We start from the raw sequence: 22,676 nt of genomic DNA, 5'->3' as shown, positions 1-22,676 counted from the left end.
AAACTCTGGTGGTGTACAAGCAAAGAATTACCCATCCTACTACAAGACTGGGGATTGCAGCGAGGAAGTTTGACGGCACCGGAGGTTTTAAACAGATTTATTCAAACAGAAGAAGACTAAGGGGAAATACTCCTCTTAACCAGACATATGTCACAATTCTGTCAGCCAATTTCCTTGAAGTAAGCCCTGTGGGATGGTACGGAGGGAGAGAGGAGAGTAAGTTTATTTTAAGGATCCCTATAGCTTTGTTATGTCTGGATTTGACTTTCATAGGGACGCTGATAGTTTTCTTTGCAAATTCCAGTGTTTTATAGAAGCCTTATGGAGTTCTGTTCAAGGGCTTCATAATACCCAGGCTTATTAAACAAATTTCAATATCCATGGATTTTAAACTTAAAGATGACGAATGTGAATGTTCATTCGTACAAACACCCTGCAGTGACTGGATTGGCTTGATAATCGTTCCACTGGGGTGGGGGGAGAAAAAAAAGTCTTAAATATTAATGGTTCAATCTTCACTCTTGATATAGAAATAAAGCAAGTGCTATATCGAAGGGCCTACAACAGCATGACCCGTAGTAATAGGAGAATGGCTCAATCATGCTTCCAGGCTTTAACAAACCCGATTCACTGAGATAACTGAGGCCTGAAGCCATGATCTGTAGAGGCTAGAGAGGAAAAGACATGTAGGGAGAGTAGAAAAAAAACTATGGACACAAAACCGATAAACACAATACAAGGCAGATTTCTAGTGTGTGTATAGTGTAGGATAAAAATGGCCCACAGCTGCCACATTGCAATGTTCCATATCATTTTTCACACACACAAACTCCCCTCTTTTAATATAGCAGAATACTGTCGATGTTGCTTCCGTTCTTGTCTCAGGTTCTGCAGCCGCAATTTGATACAACATTAGAGCAATTTCTCACTTTGTCACATTATTGTATTACTGGGGCAATATGGCCTTACTTCTCGTAGCTTTTAATGAAACGGCATTTCGTGTTTAGGTCAGGGCTCAAAAAAGAATTAAAAAACGAGCTGGCTTGCTGAGCAGTTTCCAGCTGATACCCTGAAAGTATCAAAAAGAAGTCTGCGGCTGTCAGCTCCGGTGTGAACTATTCTGACCTGCTTTGATTCAATGCTTTTCTTTTTAATCATTTTCCCGGAGAAGAACAGGGAATCTATTTCTCTGGGGAGAGCAAACACTGCTACATTTCCAGTGAACGATTATGGGTGGCCTCGTATTGATGAGCATGTGTCTTCGGATGATATTTACTGGGATGAATCATCTGAGCAGCAACAGTAATACAACTTTAAATTCAAATCAGACCTGGGGGCCATATTCACAAGCTTCCTGGTGTGAGAAGTTGGACCAAGTGCTGAAAATAAAAACTTAGATTTGTAATTTTTTTTTCCCCCGAAGAAATTCTCCTATCTTCTGTTACAGAAGCCATTTACAAAGGGACCATTAGGCACCTTCTTATAATGAATGAGGAGGAGGGTTACTACAAAAATTAAGACTTTCAGAAAGAGTTAATTTACCCAAGTCACACTCCAATTGGTACTGAGCCATGCAGATAGTTTTGGCTTATTGTGCGAAGGTTTTGAGATATCTACCTTTGGAACTTTGGCTGCCATCCCGATGGAGATGAATCAGAATTTGTTTGTGCTCTACAGTGAGAGATCTGTCAACCTGCAGAATTTTTTATACTCTTTAAATAAAGCAATATCTCTGGTTGTGCAGGGCCATTGTGGACATTCCTGCAAATCAATGAGCCAGACCACCGTAACATACTGTTGGGTTTATGCTGCTACAAGGAATCAAACTGTCGACGGCAGACAGACAACACCGTCTGGACGGCATGGGAAAAACAAACAAACACTGAATGGCAGGAGAGTTAAATGAAACATGCATGACGATATGATATGTTGCAATAGAGATGCCATATTGTTTACAAAGACTGAAATGAAATACATTAAATAAAATAATTTTGTCTTCATTATTTTATGTAATTTTTCTAGTAATGACCAGTACTGTTCAGATCACCGACATTTTTGCTTTGTGTGACGGAGCTACTTAATTTCAGGTTGTAAATTCCATCCCAAAGGATGGAAAAAAGTAAAAAATATTTCAAGTATGAGTGGCAACGCAGTCTACCATTGCCACTGCCGTTATTCTCCGCCGGCCTCACCTAATTTTACCATCCTGCACTCGTCCACTGAAATGATATCCACCATGCCGTCCACCATCTCCCTGATTCCATTCTATGCAGCATTACAGAAAGCCAGTGACTTTTCCATGGTTCCTGCAGCCATCAGAGTCTACAGGATAATGCCTCCGAAAGTGGGAGTTGATGCGTAGCATTCTTATAAGGATGTTTAAGACTCATTCTCTGCCTCTTTGGTCTACATGCAAGTAAAACTGTCAGCACACTCAAAGCGTTGGACTGATAATTAAACATATCATCATATTCTGTGTATTCAAGTGTAATACGTCCCTATGAACAGCGTGTCAGCACTAATTGGATAATTAAGAGTTGAACTAGCATTAGAGAGCATGTCAGTACAATTTGTCAGTATCATCTCTCTTGAGTGCAAGTGTGTGTGGGAGAGAAGGCATGGCATACATTGTGATTACTACTTCATATGCTGGTATATATTTAAGTTCAAAGTGGTAAATGTCAACACACCAGCTGACTGAATATGGAGGTGAAAAGTTTACGTTATGATGTTAATTGTGTTGCCTCTGTGGCTCTACCCTCGGGGATACATGTTACAGTGTTAGGAATATGTCTGTGCATTCATCCATCTTATTATCTAGTGTATCTGTGTGGACAACAAGCAAAGGAAGAGCGCTAATGTGCGGATGGTCACTGGCCTGGCCGAAGGCACAGCTTTCATCATCCTTTCAATTTTAAAAGGTTACTTTATCCACACCTTATTTATAAAATGTCCCATTACTGAACAATGTCTTGCAGTAGTGTGAGAAAATCAGGATAATCAATTATCGATTGACTTCTTGGGCTATTTACTCTGGACTACAAGCCCCAAACACATTAAGCTGGTGCAGGCAATGAATCAAACAAACTGGTCAAAAACAGTTTTCACATTAGTCTTCATTGCATTCTACAAGAAAAACGGACACTACAGTTTTTAGCCTATAATCCATTCAGAGTGGCTCAGACCATGAGGCTGATCACTGGAGGATACTGTATTTCACTTTCAGTCTGAATCATCACGTCTACCTGACCGCGCTGCAAAATGAGACACATGGAGATGTCAAACAACTGTACCTGCAATGCTGGCAAAGATTTCGCTGATTCCTATCAGCACATATTGAGGAACTTGCCACCATATGGGTAAATCTGCCACGTAGTAGGTAACGTTGCCAAGCACCTGGTCAATGGTACCATTTGCTTTGACGATCTCCAGGCGTTTGGTCTCCAAAATACCTGAGGGGACAGAAACAGGAAAAAATGCAAAGTTATCAGAGGGTAAACATAATAAAAAATTGGACAAAGATTTGTCCTAAAACACTGCACACAACACAGTCTTCTTTGGTATCCCACCCCTAAAATGAAAGGTCATAACTCTGCAAGCTAATGCTGTAGTGGTTGCTTCACTGGTGGTTGGCAGACTTATTCGTTTAAACTGGAAGTCAAATAAAGCCCCGTGATTCTTACAGTGGTTAAGAGAGGTGCTTTCTGTTCTGCCTTTAGAAAAATGCACATATAAAGTAAGTAAAGCCTGCCTTTTCATGGACTTTGTTGAAGACTTTACTTTCGTTGAATGTTCACTTTACCACAGCAATTGAACAGATGTATGTGCATACTGTTACACTGTGTTCAAAAAAGGCTTTTGTATCCTATGTATTTAAATGGGATGTTCCTGTGTGGTTCCCCATGCTTCTCTTTTTAGTTCTCTCTTTTTTTTGTTTGTAGTTTCTCTTTCTTGAGCCTTGGGGGGAGGGGCTCATATTTATATACACTACTTGCATTTCTGTATTATGTTAACGTGATTTCCATGACCAGAAAAAGGAAAAATTAAAAAGGAAGTATTCAAAAACATAAAAGAAAAGAACCACTACACACATGTACTGTATATAAGCTAAAATTCTGCAACATACACTTAACTAAAGAAAAAAAAATGCAAAAAGGGCATCAGTTGAATCTTAAGGCTTGTACATTTCAGTCAGGAAAACAGCCAAATGTTTAAGTATTTAAAGTCCATGACACCAACAAACAGCTAAACACTGCCAGAGTTAGAGGATTCAGTGACACTCCGTTAAGCATATAACTAGTTTTACGGCTACCCTACCATTTAATTAAGATCACATCTGCATGCCTCCATATTATGGCAGTTAGAAATGGACCAGTGCAGACGGTTCAATAATAAGACCCAAGAAGTTGTCATCAACCGCTGCCGCCTGCTAAAAGCTTTATTCGATAGAGCTATTATCATGTAACCAGCGGCTATTTCCAGATAACTCCCAGAGACAGCCTCCTATCATAACTACACTTAATGCTGTATTTGAGAGGAGTTGTAGCCTTGTAATCCGGCTATCCTATAATACCAGCCGTCCATCTCGGGCAGTGTGGCTACTGGGCTGCCAAGAGCAAGAGTCACACTATAAACACACACTACTGCCTTTTTTCTCCCGTACTAAACGTCACACATCAGACAGCCCAGTGTGATCCCTGGCAACTGTGCTCCAGCTTTTATGAAAAATAGAGATGCTTTTGGACACCTAAAAGCCATTGAGTTTTAACCAAAGAAGATTATAAAGTTAAGAGAATGTGATAAAAATGTGCTAAAAAAAAATCTCTTCAAAAGCAATGTCAGCGCAGCTTTTCAGAGCTGGCCCCAGTATGTGGCTTAAGTCTGGGACTGTTGTGTGCAAATGAAAAGCAGATCAGAAACAGTGCACTGTCCGCTTGACAGCATGTCTTCAGCTGTCCCTTTGCACTACAAGGGAGGTCCAGCTGTCCTTGTGCCACGCGTGTCAGCGAGTGCGATGAAACTCTGTGAAATATCGCCGCACCAATGACATCATGACAAATTCCTTCGCATTTGTTGCACGCAGTGATGAAAGTGATTCTAACTCTGAACAGCAGTGGTGTGGCCAATGTTGTGGACACAGAGTGGCTGGGCTGACAATTCGATGTGTTGGACTGGCTATTCTCTGGGCAAAGGATGCCACACTTGGTTGTTCACAGCTCTCCATCTGTCAGTCTCTGAGCACAACATGATTTCAGCTAGTGGACAGATGCAGATAAGCACTGAAGACACGCGGACAGCCAGCTGAAGGAAATGCAGTTCAAAATGTAATAACACTGTAAGGCAGCTCCCAGGAGCCAATGCGTGTAACTGTATTAATGTGAGGCAGTGCTGGGGATAAACAGCATACAGGCTCAGCACATTATTCTTGGATGAATAATTGTTAAAACACTGTGCAGATACACTATCATTAATACCATATCTAAATGACTAATTTTACACAGTCCATTGCTGTACAGATTGTATCCAGTTGTCTGATTTGACTCCTAAAATCCAGGTCAGAACTGTGTTGCACACTAGTTGTGTATTCACCTACTGTTCTGTGACCAATGGCCACACCAGTGCACCATCATAAACCCTTTCTCTCCACTCCCAGGACTCAAAATTGCTTTCTGCAATATTCAGAATTCATTTAGTCTGAATTCAAATGCAGGGATTGCACTTTCTTTCAAGAAGCCAAATGGAAAAGTAAATACCTGAATAGCTTTTGAACATCAGAAAATGAACATGTTAGAGCACCTTTCCTCCCAGGAATGCTCATGTTCTCTGAAAAGAAAATATTACTTTAAACCGAAAAGTAGACACATTAGATTTGGTTAATAGACCTTTCACCGCATCTCTGTGATTGAAAAGGATGTTTTTGATGGGCTAAGTCGGGCTTTAATAACTCGCTAGAACATCTGAGTACTCTCCGTCTGCAAACTTTCCCATCTCTTCTTCTCCATGTTTATATAAAATAAGGCGAAAGGATGAATTTAGTCCAGCACCATTTCCTCTCTCTTACCCATAAAAACAGTCTGACAAAATTCTTAACAAAAAAACAAGTAGCCTTCATCACTGTACCAATATTCAAAAATATAACTTATTGATATTTGACAGGTTTCTTTGTTTTGCAGATATGTGCCTGATGTATAAGTTACTTTATATTCTTGTGCCATCACTACTTAAACAATGTGTCATTCTGCAGGAAAAACGATAGGGAGACCAAGGAATCAGTCAGAGGTGAGTGCTTGGATATATTTAAGAAAACTTATTTTGGACAATCGGCACTCTCAGTCGGAGAAGAAGACAAATGGATGTCAATTTCCCTCTATAGATGTTTCAGTATTTTTAAAACTACACATGGTTCAAGACAAACCAATCATGAGATCACTCATCTAAACCTCTGTATGGAATCAACTGTTTTCCAAGACTATATATTGTACATTTTGTATGATGTTTTGTAAGTGATGTATTGGTTGTAAAGTTGCAATTGTTCTTATCTAACTGTCTGTATTGTCTTTCAATGTTTTCTTGCCCAGGGACTGCAGATGCAAATGACCTATATAGCTAACTCTTGCTGAGCAATTGCGTTCTGCATGGCCCCTGTTAAACAAACTAATGAACAAAACTGAGCTGGATGGGTGCTCTTCCGTTTAACTTCAGCCTATAGATTATACTCACCACTTACTGTACATACAGCTGCATGAATCAGCCACTCATAATATATGAACTTGGATTTGAGCTGCTTAAAAAGGCTCTTCGTGTCATAAGGTGAGCTTTTACCATAAAAAAACTGCAATGCTTCTTGTTAGTTTGATATTGAACAACATTTATATACTACTGCCTTTATATTTTCTGCTGAGAGATGACTACAAAGAGGCAGAAATTAATAACTTCATTCATGCAGATGAGGATTAAGACAACTACCAGTTTGGCATGACACTTACAGTAAGTATGATCTTATTTGACGGCTCCAGTGTTCTTGTTGCAAAGCGCATTCATGGGGCCGCTCATGCAGCATACAAAATCGCTTTTCGATCTGGACTCAAGGAGCATTTGGTAAAAATCATTTGAAACAATGAACAGGACTGCACAGATGGGGCTTTAGGGGTTAACTTTAATAATGGCAGAGCTAATCAGATTATATTATTCTCTGTATTTAGAAAGTTGAACTTCTGTACATTCATTACACCCTCATTTATCTTCATTTTAATTTGTATGATGAAAATATTTAACAAACTCACAATAAAATGTAATTATCCTTCACAATTGTTGTCAAATTTGATTCAGTGCATCGTTAACAGTCAATTGGCAATGTGGCTGAAGCGCACCAGTCAATATCTAAAAGGTCACTAATGACAGAACATGTTCGTATTCAATGTGGCGGATGTATTGTGCATCTGAGAAAGGGCAGTGGTTGGGGAAAATATAATGTGCATTGATCCTCAGGAGTGTTACTGATTTGCTTTCTTCCTGCCTCCAGGCGTGTCTCTCTCAAAACATTTTAGCCTGGATGTATCAATGCAGCAGCACCCGCTGACAGGCCTGGCTGAGACTTTATTTCCAAAATAATCCACAGTCTAGAAGTGAATGGGACTGAGCAGCGCTGCCGCATGCGGGTGCAGTCACTCAGGACCAAAAAGTAAGATGCCACAGCTCCCCCTGTGCTCCACAGGGCGAGGAGGAAAGGCAAAACTCTGGGGCTGCTTTTCCCTTCGCCAGGTGGAAAGTGATGATTTGATTCAGGGACAATTAATACTTTTGTGACGGACCATCTGCTGAGTCCCACCAAGAGAAACACAGTAAAAGCAACCATTAAGGATTAGCCAAATACCTGTTAATCATACTTAGAGCTGATCAAAAGATGCTTCAGCAACAATACTGTATTCTCACTGTTGGTGAGGAACTGACATATTAGCACCAAGTTCTACAAAAACAGCATTTAGGATTTGAATGAATAAATAGTGTAGCTGTGGCACTAAAGCTGCATTGCTCATTGCCTTTGAAGTACTGATTGCACGTGGCATTAACCACAAGCTCTCACTTTGTTGTTTCATTTGTGTTTGTTTGGCCAATTTATGTGACAGCGTAGAAAGAACACGTCTGTTTTTGCACTCACCCGCTGCCACGGCCGACCACATAACAAAGAACATCCCCACTGCAATCCTCTTCAGAGACGAAGGCAGCAGGCCGCGGCGTTTCAGGATAGGGTCCACCACTTTGTCCTTAAGGGGAATCAGCATGAGGATGAGCACTGCGTCAAACATGGTGAGCCAGGCGGCAGGGAAGCGGAACGTCATCTGGGGGGATCCAGGGGAGAAAGATGAGGTAAAAGTGTGCAAAAAGCAACAAAGCATAAAAACTACGGAGAATGTCAGCGCATTGCAACACAGGTCACAAAGTGTTTATGTGTATAGGAGTGTGCATGTGAGTGTGTACACTTTGGGGTTGATATTGCTTTGGCACCCCCAGGTGGTCAAAATCAAACATAATGAAATGAAAAATGTTTCTTCAGTTCACAGTAGAAATAGCACACATTTAAATCAATGAATTACTAGTAAGTAAATGGAGGAGTTATTGTTGGTGTTATTTATATTATCATAAGTAGTTTTTATATGCTTCTCTAATAGTTGCATACAAGACAAAGTGTATCTGACTGAATTAAAAGTACAATTTTTCAGCACACATTCTAAACGTAGCACCATAAAGTGTAATCTATGAAAGGAATAATTACACCGTGCAAACAGACGGGATAAAATATCAATCAGAGGGAAAAACCACTATGAGCATACAAGGAATCTACAAGTTAAGGCAATATTTCATTGAGTGAGCAATGACAGACTGCAAACTGCTGGAGATGTTTTTTGCAATTCAAATTTCAAGTACCATCTGAGCTCCCAATGTGTCTCTGGTTTAACACTTCTGATAGCATCATTTATTCTCAAATTGAATTTCCATTTCTCGGCGTAACCGCTGGCAATCTATACGCAGCTCCTTAGAGATTGTTTTCCTCCCTTGTTTGCACATTATCATATTCAAAATGATAGAGAGTGAAAAGGGAGGCTTTTCCTTTGCCAAGGAAAGCCTGGCATGAATGAAGGAGGAGTCCCGGCAGGCTCAGGTTCGTGGTGGGCATGATGTTCTGCTTATTATACTTCCTCAAACTGACTAACATACACATGTTCTGTATGTACAGTATATACACCTCATGTCATGGTTCTCAGGTTAGGAACTTTAGAGATGATAAACAAGAAGGTGGCCACCACTTCTTTATATGCATCAAATAAATTAAATTGTACCTTCAAATTTAAAGTAAATTAAAAATACATTCACTTTACAAAAAGTAGTTTAAACCGGTACTAATGCAAATAGTGAAAACAGATTTACTGTACATCCACAGAGACATTAAATACATGCTGCTACATTGGAGTAGTAATCTCAGGATCTCATCTTATCTTCTAATAAAGTACAACATATTCACTCCTGCCTTCCACTCCGAGTTATTTTTTTTTTCTTTTTGTGCTCTGTTTCCTTGAAGAGACATTATTTTTTCAGCTTTGCCATTGAAATGTGTCAGGTGAGGTGAGGGAGCAAATCACAGAGGCATCTAATCTCACTTCCCTTTTGAAGTCGAGAAGTGTCGAGGCTGGTAGCAGAAAAGGCTCAGTTCTGTTTTTGATACTAGATAAATAGTCTGTGAAGGAGGGGTGAAAAAAACACCGATGTATTTCATAAACAGTTAAACACAGTGGGTTGTAAGTAAACAAAACTGTGTCAGATAGTTTCACTGTCACATGTCTCTGTGTGAGTATTATTGTGAGATGTAGCAATATATACAGATGCCATATATACAGCACTCTGTTAGATTGTGTGGTTTTCAAACAAGTGTTTCACTTCACCTTTCCATGAAGTCAGCGCGCTTCACTGTCTGCTCAAAAAGAACAGGCGCACTATACATACTACACTTCCTAGTATTTTCCCATTTCATCACCTTTAAACCTTTGATTTTTGAGGAGCCGTATATCATGTGGTGTAACCGTGGGGGATTCTGTCATCAAAGCCCTACAGAAGCTAACATACAATCTGTCAGAGGGAGACTCTGGTACAGCAGCAACACTTGTCAGGAAGAATCAGTTGGAGGCGCTGCTGCAGAGAGGTACAGTCACAGCCAGGTTGCTAATCTGCGAGGTATTAGTCTGTGAAGTAAAGTTCTGACTTAATCCCCAAGGTATTACCAACCTTTGCTGCTGCCTCCAGCTGTTGCCTACCATTGTGTGTCAGTGACCTACTGACTCCTTTAGTTTCAGCAGTGAAAAATCTAGTTCAAACCTACTTATGAAGAGACAGGATAGAGCTCCATACTAGTGTATTTAACACAACAAAATTATTACAAGTCACCGCACCATTGCTATTTATTTTAAGTAAACAAGAAACGAGTACTAACACTGAGTGTCTCATTTTTAGGTTACCTTGTGGGGGTCAGCTGTGATGTTCGGCTCACCACCAGGAATCCTCAGATGGAGGCTCTGCAGGATGTACGTTGTCTGCATCTGCAACACAATAAGGAGATTAGAGTCTCAGCATGCAGTAATTCTCCACTTCATGACCACCAGGGTGCCTGGTGCAAAACCATTCTTCTCCCGTACTAAAACGGATAATAATCTACCCACATATTAACACATGGCGGGTGCATATTTGCATCCAGAAAGCTTTTAGTCCCACATTAAATTGCTTTATATTTTTCATCTTGCGTTAAACATGACTCATAGGTTGACCTTACCTGGAAGTATACGGTCCAGTATGGGATAAGGGCAAAGAAAACTGGGAGGATTTTCACCAGGGCTTTCACTTCCTCTACTTTCTCTTCTGGATATTTTCCTCCATAGGTCACTTTGGCACTGTCAAGTAGTGTTGGTTTGTTGCTTCGTGGGGATAAAAGAGAAAAAAATAACCTTTAAAATACTATCTAAAACTACAGTGTGATTGATAGCACAAAATAAACATATAAATAAACAAACTCTTATTATAAACTCTTGAAGTGTGAGACTTAATCAGCCTTTTTTGTGAACATCTTACCCTTCAATTAAAGCACTTCTAGAGACAGGGAAGAAACTATATTCTAAAGCCTATAATCCACATCTCTGGAGAAAATGTCTTAATATGGAATTCTTGAAAGGCTGCTGGATTGCCCAACTTAAAATATTCAATGTTAAGTTTTTGAACCAATTGTGCTACTTTGGTTCAAAGTCAAGTAACAGCACTTCAGAATAACTTTTCACCACAGGGAATGAAGATGAATGCCCGGACATTCATCTTCAGAAAAGAATTATACAGGGGGATCAAAGGCGGCTTTAACATAAAGGTCTACCAACAACACCTAGCTGTGTTATTCCGCTGGAGTCACCATCCCACTTAACTTTGCCATGAACAAAAAATATTTGCCTCTCTGTTGGAAAGAGCCTTCCCATTGAGATTGATGAATGCTTTGCTACGACACAGTTATTGTCAGCGTGCTGTTTGTCATTGAGGGAATGACTTTACCGCTTTAACTGCCTGACAATACAGTTTTATGTAGTCTTTTTCCCATCACTACATAAAAAATCCTTTGAAATGACTGACACACAGAAGTGACATGCCGTTCTCACCGGAGCAGGTTGGGCTCCTTTGGTTTCTTTGAACAGCAGGCGAAGCCCAGGATCTTGAACATATCTGTGAAGGCGCTGCCATCAGCAGGCTTAGTGATGAAGACAGTACGGCCCAGGAGAAAGACCAGGAAGGAGACCCCGAGGCACACAGTGGGGATGATGTAGCCGAGCACAAAGCTGAAGTTTTGCTGGATGTAAGCCACACCTCCCAGAGACAGAATAGCTCCTAAGTTGATGCACCAGTAGAACCAGTTGAAGAATCTGCGCGTGGCCTCTGGTCCTCGGTCTTTGACCTAAAAATGCAAGATGACAGCAAACATTCATGTCACTAAAGTGAGAATTTAAAGACAGATTTGTCTCATAGATAAGGCCTTGTACTCTGATCACTTTTACAGCTGTATGTCATACTAGTTTGACTGTAAGCTAGCAGCATTTGTCAGCTATAAAAGAAGTGTGCTCATCAGCACTTTGATATGCAAGTTTTCAATGTCACATGAGGAAAATGAATCCAGGAAGACTAACTATTATGCATTTTAACAGCCGCTGCATTTGTCAACAAAATGTAAAATCCTGATAATACAGGACAGAAAGACAAACTGCACTACATAAAGAGGAACAATGATCACAAGCTGAAACTCAGAGGGGATGTGATGTCACATGAAAATGACTGTATTTAGTGTGACAAAAATGTAATTAACAGTGAAATCTTTTTGCATCTACAGCCATATGAAATTGGTGGATATAAAAAGCAACAGGAGAGGCGTGATTCTTTTCTATCTTAGTTGAAGGATAACCAAAATAAACTGCAACTTTTTGTTTATTCTTTATCTGCTTGCATAATTTGCTATGATAGGCTACACCATTAGCTTAACAAAACTGCAATAAATTCTGGCAAATGTCTATGCAAGCAAATATTATTATTCTCATAATGGCACTGATGCATTCCACGAGCAGTTATCCCTGCTGGAGGAAAAGATTTTATCAATGTGTGATGAAGTGGATATGTCTTTTATATATGAGCACAAAAGATGCAGCGGTACAGCTACAATTAACTATTGGGGAGATAATGTCACGGCATTCACAAGCCAATGCTGAGCGTAAATCTTCCTGGAGTTGTTTCTGCAGTTGTGCAGCGTCCGTTACGAAATTCATCATCATGCTCACACTGACCACCTGATTGCTGTGTGTTATAGAGAACTGCATTACAGTGCATTCAAAATAATACATACATTGAGCAGGGTGCTTTTATAACTCCTACGTTTAGTTTTGACACAAGATCAATCAGCATAAGTGGATGTGTTCCCTCCAGCTTTTAGTCATGTGAGGACAAGACAAACATCTAATTTATCATTCATTGTTGACCCTCCATCAAATACAGAATATGATCAGGAAATATTACAGTGATCAAAGGCTGATAGACAATACATCTGCAGTGATTCACAAAAGGACAAGAAAGGCAGACAGTGGCATTACAGTCTCCTACCCTTTGTAACCTGCCTTAATGTCATGTCTCAATAAGATCTATCCACCACCAGCTGCCTTCACAGATGCAACAGCAGCCTCAGTAAATCTGTTACTTCATGATTACAATGATCACGCTGCATATTAATTAATAAAAAAAATACTCACACTGACTATGGCAATCGCAAGAAGGTGCAATTATTGTTGTTTAGACAGAAACCAAGCTGCATGTTACAGAAAATATTCTATTTAACTCAATTTGAGCAAATATCAAGTATTAAGAGCTCCCACTGCCACTTGTTAAGGACTTTAATCTAGAGTTCTGCAGTTCATATTATCTTTAGTACTCATAAAAAAGGAACATATTTGTCAAGTTTTATAATTGCCTTTGGTTAACAATTACTGGCACCAGCAAAACGTAGCTGATTTATTCCATCTAATGCTGTTTCCGTCTGCTGTGCGCTGCTTTTAGTTGTATCCGTTTCTGTGTTTCTCTTTTGTTTCCCTCTAATGTATGGATTTTGCTTGATGTTGTGTATTGTGTGTGTTTGAACATGATCAAAAGGAGCATTGACAAAAACGTGAAAATCTTGTAATAAGCGTAGTGGGCTCAAGAACTAATCATATTCACCCCACCAATTCCCTTTGAAAGGTTTTACCCAGATTATTTTGAAAAACAAAGACCCCATTGATGAACTTTCCCATTTCTGTGACTGCTTCTTGACGGGGTCTTCTGGATAATCTGACGCTTTTTGTCACCAGGCTGTGAGATGTGCTCTTATTGCCATCATTTGGAGTGTTTGTGTGTGTGTACATACATTACTGTGAGTGAGTGGAAGAGAGGAGTTGTCATTGGCTCTATATTGTGCTCTAAAATGTCAGCTTTATAGTGGAAATATGTATAAGTAGCCATGATGATCAAGGCCATGCATGTCCAAGTGAACTGTCATGGTGCAAAAGAAATCCCATCACATGTCTGACCTCCACGATGTCACACTGCATACCCAATCTAATACAGGCCAATGTCAGGAAATAAATGGTATTTAAACATCTCCTAGCCTACGACGAACCCCGTGTCTACTTTCAACATTATTTACTTGACACAAACTTAGAGATCTGAAGGTAATATTGTTTATACTCTACCTGATCTGCCCCAAAGGGAGTGATGTTGGACTTCACAGTACCCACGCCCAATGCAACTAAAAAAAGGCCACCATAGATGACTGGGCCACAATATGGGTCACGAATAGGGCAGGTTACATTGCTTGGAACGGTACCGTTTGTGCTCAGACACTCAGCAGGTTGCACAGGAAACGCTGCCTCTTGTCCACATAGCTGTATCCTGGTGCCATCACTTGAAATGAAAGGGAAAAATAGCATGCCAAGAAAATATAGGATCAAACTGAAAGCAATTGTCAAGAATTTCCCAAGGTATGCATCCGCCAGCCAGCCTCCAAATGGAGAAATCAGGTAAGTGACACCCATGAACACAAGAGGTGCCTGGCTCGCCTGGGTGCCCTGCCAGTAAAAGGGGTCACTGTTGAGAAAAAGGACCAGATTGGAAGTGATGCCGTAAAATGCAATCCTTTCTAATGACTCGGCCAGCAGGATGGCTGCACATGCTAGTCTTCTGCCATGGAAAACTGATGGTGTTGGGGGTCTGCTCCCAGAGCTTGAGTCCAATAGAGGGGTGCTCTCACTGGCATCCCTGTTGTTAGCCATTCTCTCCTCTTAATGGTTTAAGTTATTCTTTATTACGAACTTCAGAGTTCAAACCTACGAAGAAAACACAGAGAGGGTTAGACATGTAAATTAAACATTGTCACCAGTATGTACACGGAGAAAACAGCTAACGTTAGCCGTGCCGACATCTGAATTACCCCCTCTTATCATATGCAACACAAGCACTTAGCTAGTAACTTATAAACCTTAAGTGAGCTAGCATTAGCATAACGATAGCTTGGTAAGAGTTTGTTTTTACGTTACCTTTAGTTATTTCAACACGTCCCACCGGTCCTCACTTATCTCCATTAACCTAGATAATACGTACCGCTAAATGTTTTACTTTGTCTCGTCCTGAATCGGTACTTTGTCAAAGGAGAACTGGAAGTCAACAAAAAAAAAACAGTGTCACAGTACTGTCGCGTGACACATAGCTCACAGTCAACAAACGGCCACACTTGCGTTGCTCCGGAGACGATCTATAAGTGAAAATTACCCGACGTGCCTTGCAAAGTAAAGCCGGGGCAGCCCATCCCTGTGATTTAGAAGTTTGTTCCGGTTACGCAGACGTCGTACCATCGAGAGAAGGAAGTGATGGTGCGGTTATTTTTTTTCTTTTTTGTGTGTTATCGCTGATTCTGGCATTCACACGCTTGTCAGTACACGTTAGCGTGTCACAGGTCGTTTTTTTACTCGGTTTGAAATGATACCATCGAGACATAACACTGAAATGGGCCGACAGTCCCCTGTACAGTATGTGCTACCGTCATGTGTTTCCAGGGGATCATATAGGAGACGGACTTGTAAACATTTCAAGCGTGGGTAGTTTGCGGTGCACTGCCAACTCAGTAATGAGCTATCCTTGTGGCGCTCGTGTCTAGCTTTGCTTCAACTAGCAGGGATGACTTCAGGAAATATGATAGCAGTTGTAGTTAGCGAGCAAACAGCACATCGAGACTCTGCTTGCTTCATTATTCCAACAGGTTTTCACTAAAGTTTACATGATAACTAACCTAGGAAACTCGTCAGAACAGCCTTTAGAGGAGATATGAAATTACTCTTTCTTGCTTGTCTCAGCCCTAAAACTGGGAACCACACTACAGCTGAGAGAATAAGGTAATTTACGTTGTTGCTAAGTGTAGCTAGCTACAACAGTTGGTGCTAATTATTATTTACCTGGTAAAAGCTGCATTAGGAAACAGCAATGTAGTTAACTGTTAACCAGGGCTACTTAAAAATACAGCTGTTTGTTTTAGTGTACAATGGCTAATGATTTAACTGTCTACCTTACTTTACAATGACTTATCAGCCATAACATAATTCAGGTAGCTGTAGGTAGAAAGCAATAAACAATAAGAAGCCATCATCACATTTGATGACTGTTGTTCAAGACTTTAAAGATAGTTTTAATGTTTGTAATTTTACATAACCATCCTGCCTTCCTGCCATCCGTAGTCATGTGTCTTTTATTTCAGGTCTCACATTGAATCAGCAGGACACACATGTGAGCTCAGAGATGCAGCAGAGTTTCAGTCCCCTGATGAGGTGGCAAACCTAGTGTCTCGAAACCCACCATTTGAGGGTGCGCTGGCAATTCATCTGTTCAGAGCAGGCAGACTTCTCTTAGGTAAACATCCTTGCTGTTATATGATCTGTTTACTTATCTCCATACCTGCAGTCATTTGTGTTTGCCAAAATAATATTGGACCTACAAGTATACTGCTACCTGTCCCACAAATGTCAGGACCTTTTCTGTTTTCTGTTTAACCTTTACACCAGACATCCAAGTACCCTTTGGCGTTATCTTTGGCGGAACAGATATAAATGAAGATGTGAAAGTTGAGCAGAAGCGTGTGGTTATGGAGCAGGTGCTACTGAAAGCCAGGTGATGTTGCTGCAAACTATTTTAACCTATTGACGTACAAATAGCTCCAAACTGAGTACATGTATTTTACTCCTCGAGTCAACACATCACACAGCCTTCTTTAAAAATGAGTTTGGAAAAGATTGTGCTAATAACCACTATGAATTAGACCTACTATATGATTGTAGAATATGTAATAGACAGTTTGTACAGCAGCATTCCTAGCATCTCATAGCAGGAAAAGCACAAGTGCAACTAATAAGATGTCATGAGACATGTTACCTCTTGCATCTATTTGAACAAGTTATGTGTTGTGAGTGTGATATAAATATGGTCGTACAGTTGTCTCAAAATAATAATAACACACACTTCATCCATTATTAGTGCCAGATATGTTAGAAATGTATCACACTGTGTTTTACTTACTGCCTTTTAGAGAGGTTTGATGCAGACGTCGCCATCATGAAGTGCAGGCAGGAAGTAATTGTGACCTTTTACATCTCTAATCTGAAATTGTGCAAATGAAATTAAAAAACTTGAATGAATCACATGTTTTTCCTTTATCATGGACATAATCACAAATCATTTATAGCTTTTCAAGCCCAATAAATGGTATATTGCCACAAATCACTGCAAATGTGGCCTATTTAAATATAAGGATGGCATTCATCCTTTTGATAATGTTGTAGATATTACTTTTAAAAATACATGACGCTCACAATGTAGAGGATATCTTTTACCATGACTTGAAATAATTCAAAGCATTTGAATCATACTGACTAGGGTATCAATTATTTGTGGGTAAAATAAAGGACTAGATTCTCACAACATCCTCCAGTGCCTGGAGTACTGGCATGAAAGAATGAGGGTAAACGCATGCAGGCTAACTCCAGCTGTGCAGGTTGTGTATTATCCTCTCACCTAGTTTAACATTGAAAAATTAATGTGCACTCAGTCTTATCAGTGTCTGGCCCTGCACCAGACCAGGCACCAGGATAAAGTGACTGAGGGGACTGTTAAAAACGGCAAGAGGGCAGTTTTGTTTATAAAATAAAATTCAGCTGTTTAACTATTCAGTAGCCCCAGGAAGGCTAAATAACAACAGCAACAGCATAAGGCTACTGTTTCAAAATTAAAGAATACATTTATTAATCAGAGCACTCACACGCGAACGTAGAACTATCAGAGCGCTGAATATATTTTCAACTTAAGAATGATTCTCTGTAAAAATTTGCGGGGGGGAGGTGTGTAGAGGATGTGTTTGTGGCTTGCTGCTCTCTTTCCCTCTATCAATTCCCTTCACTGCATTTCAGTACTATAGCCAGCACGGCCTTAACATACATGCATACACAATTGGTGCATGCAATGGCTGTTGTTTTTGCAATTTTTCTGTAGGTACATAAGCCTAAAGAGAGTGGGCAGAAAATAAAACTGAGGAGGCTAAGTCTCCTCAAAGGACTACTACACCCACATGAATGATCATTTGTGTATCAAATTGTTATGTTGAATTTGTGAAGAAAAGGTTGTTTTCCTCGCCTACCTCCATGATGAAACAAAAAACAAACAAAAAAAAATCTGAGAAAATTCTTGATGAATTGAAGTAAAAAGGGTTGCATTTAACAACACCAAAGCTATATCAAAAACATCCGTTTACAAACTCTCACACAACTCATGCAGAATAATCATATTTTTCTTATATTTTATCCAGTCATATGCTCAGTACTTCCCACTTCTGTGTATGAGTAGCACGGCTCCGGCATTCCATTAAGCAGAGTTCAGCATAGGTATGTGCTCGCCCAGGCACGCTCCACGCATGAGACTGTCGCAGAAGTGTTTTAAATAATAAGGTTGTAACGAAAATGCATGGGTAAATGAGACTTTGACTATACTGCAAGAGTTGTGTGAGAGTTTAACAGATATTTTGATAAGGTTTTTGCTGTTGTAAAGCACAGCCCGTTTGACTTGAATGCATCAAGAATTTTCTCAGTTTTTGGATTCCTTGTTCACCATGGAGGCATGCAAGGAAAACAGTTTTTTTCAGGAATTCATCATAACGCAGGGTAAGTGATTGATGTACAAATAATCATTTTATTGGTGTAATATCCCTTTAAGACCCCTTGTGGTGCTGGGGCCGCCCTGGGCCTTAACGTCAGACTCAGGTATCTCTGTTATTATGATGAAAATAGTTGGTAGGGCATCCATCTAAAGGGATAATTGCCTTCTGGGAGAGCTGGGAAGATCCAGGTCTCATGACTTCAAACATCTGAATCCATGCACCTCCTGCTGCTTGTGCCTTCTCACACAAACCTTGATCATGATATTCAGCCACCACTCGGAGCTTGTTGGCCCATTTAATAATGCACGCTCACACGCGCACAAATTAATATCTCCCCACTGTTCTTTGCTCTACATTTCCTTTGTTTTCCTCTTTGTATTCTTGGTTGATCCATCCTTAAATCCTTTTGCCTTCAAACCACAAGCAGTTTTTCTGCTCTCATGTACTCAGCCTCAGCCTGGAGACTCTTGTGTTTTAATGCTTTTTCCTCTATTGTTGTCAAAATTGCCATTGCTTGTAAAAGGCTAAAAGTTACTGTCAGCAATGAAAAGTCTTGTTTTACTCAAATGGCTTTCACAGGGGTGATAATGAAGTGTTTATTCATTTTTTTTTTTTATCAGGTTTGCAGTTGCATTTACTGACAAACTGAAAGAAGAGGCAGAGTTATTTTTGGTATGATTCTACTCTTTTGTGTTTTGAAAGTGCTGTAGTTTATATCTAATAAGCACTGATGCTTGCATGTGCAAATCTGTGTCTCATGTGGCATACAGCTGTTACCCGTTCTAGAAAAATGTCTGTACTGTATGTGCCTAATTGATGGTTCATCAGTGTGTTTATGACTGCGTGTTATGCTGAACCCACCCCCCCCCACATAAACTTAGCAACTAACAAGACTGTCATAGGTGACATTTTATAATTTAATATTACAAAGCTACTATGAAGAATCAAGTAGTGAGTGCACAAGTTTTTTGTTTACATTTTATTGCGCATCAACAGACTGCAGTGCCGGGACAGCTTCAATAAATACAACAGAAGGGCTTTTACTATACAAACACAATATCCTGCCCTGCCCCATAATAGTTTGGCATTAAAACAATATTATCATGTTTTATTTTCGGATTAGATTCCAGCCGTGGGCTGCAGATTGAGGCGAGTGGCATGCTTTATCTCTGCCATTTAGTGCTGACAGCAGGCAGACAGGACAGGCACTGAGAGGCATCGCCACGCTTTTTATTGTGACAGAAAACACACATAGGGGATGAATCTAGTGTGATAACATCCAGTCAATTTCCTTTCCATCCCCTCTGATTTATTTTGTAGCACCCCCATTATCTTAGCAACTGCTTTCCTGACTCTCTTTTTAAAGTTTGGATTTTGATTAAAAACGTTTGGAGCACAACAAGTGTTAATTGGCTGTTTCTATTGTCAGACTTAAAGAGAAAGAAGCACAGTTAGTTATAATCAAATATAATTTGTACAAACAAACACTACCAGTAATTACTGATGGATTTTAAAACACTTTGTATTTATGTTTTGGTATGTGTTTTTAACCAGACTTTTTCAATGATTTTTTTTCTCCAAAGCTGTCCCAGAGCAGTAAGATCTATGTCCAGCCCCAAGGTAAGCTCTGCAGGATGAATATCCTCGCTTGATGCTGTGCATCCCTGACTCGCCGTTGAAGTGTTGCATTAATCAGCTTTGACATTTTTTTTCTTCCATTATCATGCTGTCTGCAGTACGGAGTTGTATTTGCTCTTGCCATCGGCCACTGTGCCACGTAGCACAGCCCAAATCACTCTTCCATGTTGTTTCCCACCAGTAGCCTTGTTTGGCAGATAGGTCCCCTCATAGATTAGAGAGTCCTGAACCAGCTGCATGGCTGATCCCTGACCAGCGAAAGCTTAATTTTTATGCTTGTTACCAGATAGTGATCACGCGGGAGTGCTTTGACATGGATCACGCAAGATAATGTTTTTAAATACATGAAATCTATTTTGTTTATTTTACATACAGGTTAGATTAGTATAAGTCTTTTATACAAACACTATGAGTCTGATATGAATAGAGATTATGAAGAACATTGGATGTGACTGATGTGTCTAATTTGGAACATGTCACATCACAAAGTTCAAAATTAGAAAGAAAACTTCTTGATATACTCATTCATTTCTTTAAAGGAATACTTCCACAAAATGACCAGCTGTTAATCAGTTAGCCATGCTGTGTTACCTTGAATTTATAAAGCAAACTTTTTTCTTGCACGCCTCTACGTAAAACAGCAAACAGATTGATGTATAGATTGTTTGGGGACCAATGCAGATTATACTGCAACTCACGCAGTATAATCCAAGTCTTATATGTCCAACCGTATGCTCAGTATTTCCCAAACACATGCATTTTCACTGACAAACCTTAGTATCGGAGTCTGGCTTTGAAGAGAGCATTTTCCAAGTTTCTCTTTCAGTTCAGTTTTAAAAGTTTTAGCAAAATGCATGTTTGCGAGAAAAGTAAAGTTTTCATTACAAATTTAAGGTAACACAGCGTGACTGATTGCTGTACAAATGGTCATTCTGTGGGTGAAGTGTTCCTTTGACTGAAAACCACATTGATATTCTTTTGCATAATGGATGTTAACATTGAAACACACACTTAACTAGAACTCTCTACCTTTTATTTGTCTGTGTTATTTGAAAGGTATCCAGACGGAGGTGAGCGAGAAATTCTGCTGGACTGACTTCTTGAGGAGCTCAGGTACTGTTACTGCTTCAGCTGTTTGTCATTCCAGCTATTGTCCAATGACGTAAGAATCTACAGGCCTGATATGGACAGTTTTCAGGTTTCTTAATGTATTTAGTTTATTTTGCCTTCAGCAGAAAATATTTCCCAGTGAAAATAATCTGAAGGAAGTCTGCGGATCATCCACAGTAAGCAAATACAGATGTGTGTGAAGCATCCACATGTTAGAATTTGTAGCTTCTTTGCAGAAACATCCATATTTGAAGCACTGTCAACTGTCATGGCTACACATGAGTCTTGACAGATTTGGTTGGTACACTGCCCCTGTCATAGAAGGGCTGAACAGTAAATTGTGAAATGTGATAAGGTTTTGTCATACTTTTAATTAACTGTACTTTAGCTTAATATTTTGTATTCTTTAACAAAAACTTGTTAATGGATAGCAACATTGTGGTCAAGCGCTGAGTCAGTCTGATCTAAGCATTATAAACTCAGCTGACAGTCGTGTCTCATCCAATTTTAAGGCTGTGTCTCAAGCTTTAGCTGCATAGTTGCGTACACATCCACAAAACCTTAGTGAGACAGGTGCTGGATACAGTATTTTATGCAATAAAATGGAGGGGTACCTGCACACTGAAATTTAAGCTCCCTTGTAAAGTAGGTTTTATGCCACCCGCCATACACAGATGTGCCACATATTTGAAACACTATTGTACATAATAGCCCTCTGCTATATTCTAGGCTGTGTACTTCTCACCTCTATTAGTCATAGACTGTGTTGTGTTGTGCAGTGCAGTGGAGCCACCACTGGGAGCACGATGGGGAGTACATTTATATACCCCCAACCTGAACAGTACCAATCAGAGCACATAAATTTACTCTGTGCTATATGAGATGCATCGATGTGGTGGTCAGGGAGGTCAGAGTTTGCAGCAGAATTCCCCTTTCCCTCCTCTTTAGTCCTCCAATTCCCTTTGGAACAGCTTGGTAAATATGCTCTGTTACTCCAAACATCCTCTCCACAAACAGCCCAGACTTTAAATTGGACATTGCAAGATGATGTCCATCCCAGGTACATTAGTGCTCATATAGAGCACAGTTGACTAGAGAGAGGAACAATTGATTAATAGCTCTCCAGCCGGGGGCCATTTGT

The 22,676-nt window shown here is 40.0% G+C and overlaps 2 protein-coding genes across 5 annotated transcripts in view; one reads left to right on the top strand and one right to left on the bottom strand.

Moving 5' to 3' along the window:
• Positions 1–15,340, bottom strand: part of slc15a4 (solute carrier family 15 member 4) — a 33,184-nt gene extending 17,844 nt beyond the window's left edge. Inside the window, exons 1-7 of one of the 2 annotated variants that reach the window (XM_050050251.1) lie at positions 15,132–15,340; positions 14,289–14,921; positions 11,685–11,977; positions 10,820–10,961; positions 10,509–10,589; positions 8,159–8,339; positions 3,294–3,452 (exon numbers count right to left, since the gene is read on the bottom strand). In XM_050050251.1, coding sequence (XP_049906208.1) covers positions 3,294–3,452; positions 8,159–8,339; positions 10,509–10,589; positions 10,820–10,961; positions 11,685–11,977; positions 14,289–14,867 — 1,435 coding nt within the window. In that variant the 5' untranslated portion in view covers positions 14,868–14,921; positions 15,132–15,340. The remainder of the gene's footprint in view (positions 1–3,293; positions 3,453–8,158; positions 8,340–10,508; positions 10,590–10,819; positions 10,962–11,684; positions 11,978–14,288; positions 14,922–15,131) is intronic. The other variant, XM_050050252.1, reaches the window with a different exon arrangement.
• Positions 15,341–15,476: 136 nt separating this feature from the next.
• glt1d1 (glycosyltransferase 1 domain containing 1) overlaps positions 15,477–22,676 on the top strand; it is a 32,528-nt gene continuing 25,328 nt past the window's right edge. For all 3 annotated transcript variants that reach the window (XM_050050254.1, XM_050050255.1, XM_050050253.1), the window contains exons 1-6: positions 15,477–15,983; positions 16,343–16,494; positions 16,647–16,752; positions 19,408–19,459; positions 20,371–20,407; positions 21,482–21,538. In XM_050050254.1, the coding sequence (XP_049906211.1) occupies positions 15,916–15,983; positions 16,343–16,494; positions 16,647–16,752; positions 19,408–19,459; positions 20,371–20,407; positions 21,482–21,538 (472 nt within the window). In that variant the 5' untranslated portion in view covers positions 15,477–15,915. The remainder of the gene's footprint in view (positions 15,984–16,342; positions 16,495–16,646; positions 16,753–19,407; positions 19,460–20,370; positions 20,408–21,481; positions 21,539–22,676) is intronic.

The sequence above is a fragment of the Epinephelus moara genome, chromosome 8, assembly GCF_006386435.1.
Source record: "Epinephelus moara isolate mb chromosome 8, YSFRI_EMoa_1.0, whole genome shotgun sequence".
Classification (NCBI taxonomy): domain Eukaryota; kingdom Metazoa; phylum Chordata; class Actinopteri; order Perciformes; family Serranidae; genus Epinephelus; species Epinephelus moara.
The sequence above is the reverse complement of the archived record's forward strand: the minus strand, read 5'-3'. Positions and strand labels throughout refer to the sequence as shown.